We start from the raw sequence: 6,922 nt of genomic DNA on the forward strand, positions 1-6,922 counted from the left end.
ATCAGAGAAACCAGGAGTTCCCCGGGGTGCCCAGGGCTTGGGAAGAGACGCTGGCAGCTCCCAGGTGGCCTCTGGGGCGGCTGCTGCTCCTGTGTGGCAAGTGCATTGTTTAGAAAATGTTTGGCTCTGACATTGCCATGAAGAGGGTGACCGAAGTGGCCCCGGGGCCGCCAGCTGTCCACACACTCCTTCCTCCTTCATTCCGCGAGTGTGTGTTGAATGATCTCAAAGGGAAGCTTAGACACAGAAGCATCTAGAAGAGGAAAGAACAAATGTACTTGCAACACAAGCAAAGAAGTCAGACTTCAGAAAGGCTGGCTCATCAAATCCAAACCATAACGAGAATTTAAAGGGGAAATAAAAAGCAACATTCTGAAGGTCTCTGAGTTCACATTCGTCTGTTCCTGGTAGAAAAACAGTCTTCCCGCCTGATTACGCCGGTCACCAAGGTCAGATATCAGCACAGCTAAAATCAGGGAGAACCTTGTTTTTATTATGAAATCCAGCTTTACAGGAAATGTCAAGATTTATTGTTTTGAATCAAATCCAGTCAGGTGGCTCTGTTATTTTAGGTTTAACTTTGGGTACAAAGTGTGTCCCAGCTTATGGGATGTGACGTGCATGGTCATGTTGGAGGCAGGGTGAACTGTCCATCTTGCTTCTGTGGTGCCTGCCGTTGACCCCTTCTAGGCCCTTGGGATATAGCAAAGTAGACCTCAGGGCTCCGTTTTTACTGGTGGGCTGGTCTTGTTTTGCCACAGGCCCAATTGTTTGTCTCTCTGCCGCGTCCTGAGCGTCTGCAGAGTGGACGTGGGACTGATGTGCACGGCAGGGCCTGCCTTGCCCTCTGCACCTGCCCGCCCCCATCGGGCCCCACCGCTGACAGCCTCTGCCGGCTTTGCTTTCAGATATTTGGCATCTTCCTGGCGAAGACCTTGATCTCGGACATTGAGGCCGTGAAGGCAGGCCATCACTTCTGAGGGACAGAGGTGAGCAAGCAGAGCTGAGCCACGCCATGGAGGCCAGAGCCCTTCCCCATTGTCAACTCCGTGTCTAGAGGGAGGAAGTGGATGCACCCAGCCAGAGCCGGCGCCCTGTCTTCGGCATCAGCGTGACACGACCTCTCTGCTTCTGTTTGCTGGTGCTGAAGACTGAGGGCCCCCCCCGTAACCCGCACAAACTTGTGACTGAGACGCTCTCCCCCCGCCACCACTTGGGGTCTACCCAGAGACGGAGAACGTGTCTTTAAGCGGGGCTGGCGACTGAGGGACAGAAGGCTCCTGTGGCTGTGAAGGGGGCCTGACTCCGTTCTCCTGGAGACCGACTATGTCTGCGGGGCACCCTGACTGCCCCACTCATGTTATCGGTGCCGGCCTGGAGGGCAGCCATCTGCTGTGAGTGGGACATGGGTGGTGGGGGGGGGGGTGGACCAGAAGACACGGACAAGGCTTCTCCCAGCGGCAGAAGGGTGCTGCCTGTAATTGGGGAGGGGAAGGGACACAAGTGGACTGTGCCAGCGGAGCCTGTGGTGTCTGCACGACTCGGGGATGTTTGCAGGATCCTCAGCCACGTTCAAGTAAGCCTGAGCCATGTGTGGACCGGTGCCACGGAGGACCTCCTCTGCCGCCCCTTCCAGGGCAGGAACCGCCCCTCGTCTCAATAGCATTATGCCCAGATGGCACGGGGGCATGGGCAGGGTTCTCCTCTGAGAGTCGGCTCTTCTTTTCTTAAAGCGTGTAAATAGTTTATTTATAGGGATAAGAATGTTCTCACACCATTTCTTCATTTCCTCTGGCATTCCCTCTAAGCAGCCTTACGCGGTGTCTGGGACTGAAGCCATCCCTTTCAGTTCCTTTGAGTGTCTCAAGACCCAACCCCATCAGCTTCTCCTTTTCATCCCTAATGACCCAGGTGCACACGCGCGCTCCCCCTTCCTCCGTGCACCCCCCAGCACACACGCACCCGCGCCCCTCCCCTGCTTGGCCTCACCGTCTTCTGGTCTTGGTGCTACTGAAACTGTCATCCGGAACTTGAATCCTGACCTCCCCCCCTCCCCGCTGCGAGGCCAAGGAGCCCCAGCCTGAGAGAGCCGGCCCGGAACCTTTGACCAGGGCAGCTTTCGAGGCCACGTGGTCAGGGCCGCTGGCCGGCCTGGCATTTGCCTCCCCCTGGAGTGAATCTAGCCCGGCTCCTGCGTGGAGCCGCAGACCCCAGCCTGCAGCTGTGTAGAAGCTCGGGAATTTTTTTTTTTTTTTTTCCCTCCCCTAACTTTTGTGATGACCTCCCCCCACTGTCCCCAAGCAGGATATCTGTGGTGACCGTGTCTACCCTTCCTGGCAGGGCTATCCTGGGGCTTGCTCTTGGAAATGAAGTCTGTCTGATGTACTGAATGGTTCCCCCCCCCCCCCCCCCCCCCCCCCCCCAGGGACAGCTGGGGCATTTGTGCGTCTCTGGGCTACTTTCTAACGCTTCTCTGGATTTCGTGCCCGTTCTGTCCTCATCGTTCAGGGATCGAGTGCTACCTTCACTTACTTGCAGAAGTGTACATGCTAGTGTGGTGTATCCTGGTGGGTGTTTGTTGATGATGTTATGATACAGTTTTTTTTTGTTGTTGTTGTTTTTTTTTTTTACAGTTTTCTCTGTAGACTAGAGGAAGAAGGATGCTTGTGTTTTCAGGAAGTGTAATGCTTTTCTTTGACCGCCAAACTCTTTTATGGAATATATCTTTGTATTAATGCTGTTGTCTTGGCTGTTTGTGTTTTGGGTGACATCATGATGGCATTAAGTACCTCTGTGGTAAGCTCGGCTGCTGAGGGAACCAGGGGGATTGGGTGTGGCTGGGCACGACAGGATGGTGGACGGTAAAGCCAGTTTATGGTTGGCACCGTCTGAAATAACTTCCGTCAAGTGATTTTTTAGATTTTTTTCTAAGGTTTATGTACCTTGAGAGTGTGAGCGAGCACAAGTGGGGGAGGGGCAGGGAGAGAGAGAGAGAATCCCAAGTGGGTTCCACACTCTGCGCTGAGCCCATGTGGGGCTCGATCTTACAAACCGATCACGACCTGAGCCAAAATCAAGAGTCAGACACTGAACTGACTGAGCCACCCAGGCACCCTGTGATTTTTTAGATTCTGTGTGCCGCTTTCAGTCATCCTTTGTGTGGAGGTTATAGCCGGAACGAGCTGGCCTGTGGCTTGCTTACAGTGAGAGGCAGAGCTTTGACTCTGTAGAGCCAGGAGAAAAAGCATTAGGCTCTCTCTGTGCAGCCCCCTGGCAGCACGATCCAGGCAAATGCACTTGGGGACGCTGGGTCGGAATCTGGGCACTGCTGTCCTGGACCCGCTGGCCCGTCTGTGAAGGTTGAGCAGCATTGCCCACCTGGCCACGTACCTCTGACCCATCCTGCCCTGGGGGAGACGGTGACGCCAGACCCTCGATGCCGGCGCGTGGACACCCAGGAGCGATGGCGCCTGCCACCCCATCTATCCAGGTCGACCTGGCGGCTGGACCCCTTGTGAGTCTCTACAGGTCACAGCCCAGTTCAGGGGGAAGTCTAGCCATGACTTTTCAAAGTTCAGTTTGGTTTTCGATTAGCTTACAAAACTCTTTGGCCATTTCAGCCATCTCCTCGGCCTCGGGGTAGCTGGATGAGAGAAGAGAAAGGAAACCAGGGGAAGTGGTGCATGCGTGGCGGTCTCCAGTGAACTGGAAACGACTTGTACGAAGCCACAGCACAGCCTCCTGGTCATTCTCCGCACAGCCTACTCACTCCCTGCCCTGCCACGCTGCGTAGAGGCCGGTGTGACCTCTGCACTCCCCCTCTTAACCCCCATATAGTCCCACTTTAAGGTTTCCGGGTCTTTCTTTGTCCTTCCTGTGCCCCCTCCTGCTCACACCGTTGCAGGACTTCCCTGCGTTATTTGTTTTCCCACCTCATCTCCCTCGCACACCATTTCTTACATGTTTCCCCATCTCAGAAAGCTTGCCTTGGCCCCCTCGCCTTCCTTCCTTTCCTTCCCCTCCCCACCGCTCCCTTCCTTGACTGAAGGCTGCTTGCCCAGGCACCAGACTCCACTGGCCTCTGCGGCTCCCGGCACTCTGGATCAGCCCCTTCTCAACATCCTCCGCTTCTGTGGCCCAGGCTCGCCAGGTCTCTGACCCCCTCCTGCCCGTTCTTGTCACACCTCCAGCCAGCCTCGCCTGCCACTGCCCAGCTCACCAGTCTCCGGGCGTTCCCACTACGCAAAGGGCAGGGCTGGGAGCTGAGCAGGATAACCATCTGTGCCGGTGCGTGGGAAGCCTGTGCTCCGTTTCCCCGCATGAATGACGAAACATTAATGGGTCCTGGAACACAGGAAGTGCTCCGGGTACTTAACAGTTAAAAAACTCATTCAGTCACCAGAACAGCTCTGAGGAAGCCATTTTTGTGCCCGACATGTGCGATTCCGAGAAAGGGGAGTTCCCTTTGAGGATCTCGAAGGTCTGGATTCAGACTCTGGAAACCTGCCCCCCAGAACCCGTACCTATTAAAATAGGCTTGGTGTCTACCAGCCCCGACTTCTGAATGTCTGGCTGAATGTCTGACTCCTGCTGAGCAAAACCACACCGAGGGCAAGCCTGGAAAGGAGCAGTTTCCTGAAGATTACCCAAACTAGCGGGGCTCTGTCGTAGGTCAACAGGCGTTTGGACGAGGCAGGGGAGTGCTCGCTCATGCTTCCACACCTGGATTTGGGAGAATGTGGTGCTCAGCCTTATGCAAGTACAGGTCTAACAGGTGCTCGGCCCCACCTTGCCCCTGAGGCCCTGGCCATGGGCAGCAGGCTCCCTTCTCTGTAAGGCCAGAGCTGCTCCACCCAACAGGCCCACAGAGGGCTTTCTGTGCCGGGCAGTGAGGCGTCGGACATGGCCTTCTCTCCAAGGGATACTACGTGGGAGCTGCTGCTGGGGTGGTAATGGGCATGCGTGAGTGTAGGCCTCTGCGATCTTAGGGAGCCCCGGGGGGAGAGCTTCCCAGAAGAGGAGGCTGGGTCAGAGCCAGCAGAGAAGGGAAGGCCTCAGTCTCGGTAGCCGGGGCCACCTGCTCGCTCCTGGTCAGCAGCACCGGAGCACGGACTGCAGAGGCAGGGAGAAAGGGGAGGTGCTTTGCAGCGGTCCCAGCACCCAAGGCATCCTCCTGTCCTAGGAAGGTCCTGCCCAGGCACCAATTGCTTGGCCCTGTCACCTGGAGGTGTGGTGCCTTCAGCTGTACCGGCTGAGTGGAATGGCTGTGTGACCTTCCCGGTGGGCGTTTCCAGCTCTAGGATCCCGCTTGGTGTCGGGCCACAGGGTTGTCTGCCCCTAAACCGTGGTGACTTGTCCCAAATGATGGATCTTGGTAAAGATGCTTCCACAGGCTTGTGTCTGTTTTTCAAGAGGTTGCTGCCTGGCCTTCCAGGGCTGACTGGGCCTCCTGCAGTTCTCATTCGTCCGGGCGCTCTCTAATCCAGAGAACCGGATACCTTTGGCGCCATTTTGGCTCTTTGGGAACTCAGCGAGACCTGGCGTTTCCTCCTCTGAGGCTGCAGTGGAAAGGTATGTTCATCCTCAGAGTGCTTTTGGGGTCTCCGGGGTGACCCAGGGAAACCCGCAATGGGCGGTGTAGAATAAGGACTGTGGAATAACTTAGAAAAAGTCAAGGCTACCTGTAAGTGGATCCTGGCCTGGTGAAGTTACCAATTTTAGAGAGCCCAGCTTTGGAGGAGGAGGAGGAAAATAAAGCAGAACTCACAAAGGTCTGAGATCATTATTTCTTCATTCCGCTTTCTTCCTGTGCTCCGCATCTCGTATTTCCGCAGGGGCTTCAAAGGCATGGTTTAATAACTAGCAAAATAAATGATCACCTTGGACTATCCTTTTATCACCTCCCACGACTTTAAAACTAGTCATTATGTGTGTGTGTGTGTGCGCGCGCGCGCGCGCCACTCTTAAGTACCCTTCCAGAAAATGTTCATGCATGGTCAAGTATCTTTTCTCATACAAATGAGAATCAGTTTTATGTAGCATTCACAACTGATTTACCTAACATATCTCAGAAATCTTTGTCCACAAGTGTATGCCCAGCCACGGTGCATTTTCACGGTCGCACTGCCCATCAGGGGACCGCCAGCGTATGAATGAACCTTGCTCCATCCAGGGGAGTAGGTTTACAGTCACAGGTAACAGAAAACCCAGTTCAAACTGGTTTAAACAATGAGGGGAGGTTTTTGGCTCCTGAAGCTGGAAAGTCCAGAGGTGGGGTGAGTTTCGGGGTTGTTTTGATCCAAGTGGCTCAGTGACGCCGACAGGATCTGGTTTCTTTTATTCTCTCCTGTGCCTTCCATGGTGCCCCCATCAGCCAAGGTAGAGGGAGGGAAGACCCGTCAGAGACACCCTCGGGCCTTACTGTCATGGGGACACGGTGGTGAAGCCATTGAGGGAAGGCCCCCCATCCCCACCCCGGGACCCCCTCGACTTGTCCTTCCCACTTAAACCATCTGGCCGGGCGACAGACTCCTGTGGAAGGGGGTGAGCATGGAGGAGGCCGCCAACAGTCATGACGCTTCTGTGGGTAGATGTTTTAGTTGGTGTGGTATTTTGTTACTACAAGGGCTTATAAAAACTCTACGGTATTTTGTTGTTAGAACAACTTCCTAGAAGGGTTTGCAAGAAAAACATGTTTTTAAAGGAGCTTTCCAGGGAGGTGGACTAACATTGTAATGATAGGGTCCTGGGGGCTGGGGCATGCCAGCATGGTCCTGGCTCTGGGTCAGGGGGGTAGATGGAAGGGGGGGTGATTGATGTCTCTCCAAGGACTCCTCCCAGTAAGTAGCCTGTGGCCTTACAACAGCACAAGCTCCACGGAGAGGCCGAGCAAGAGGGGCAAGGGAGCCCTAGGCATCCGTCT

General features: G+C 55.0%; 1 protein-coding gene across 5 annotated transcripts in view; it reads left to right on the top strand.

The window, feature by feature from the left end:
• TSPAN14 (tetraspanin 14) overlaps positions 1 to 2,735 on the top strand; it is a 57,779-nt gene extending 55,044 nt beyond the window's left edge. For all 5 annotated transcript variants that reach the window (XM_045437857.1, XM_045437854.1, XM_045437855.1 and 2 more), the window contains one exon: positions 909 to 2,735. In XM_045437857.1, the coding sequence (XP_045293813.1) occupies positions 909 to 980 (72 nt within the window). In that variant the 3' untranslated portion in view covers positions 981 to 2,735. The remainder of the gene's footprint in view (positions 1 to 908) is intronic.
• Positions 2,736 to 6,922: the final 4,187 nt, after the last annotated feature.

Source organism: Leopardus geoffroyi, chromosome D2, assembly GCF_018350155.1.
Source record: "Leopardus geoffroyi isolate Oge1 chromosome D2, O.geoffroyi_Oge1_pat1.0, whole genome shotgun sequence".
Taxonomy (NCBI): domain Eukaryota; kingdom Metazoa; phylum Chordata; class Mammalia; order Carnivora; family Felidae; genus Leopardus; species Leopardus geoffroyi.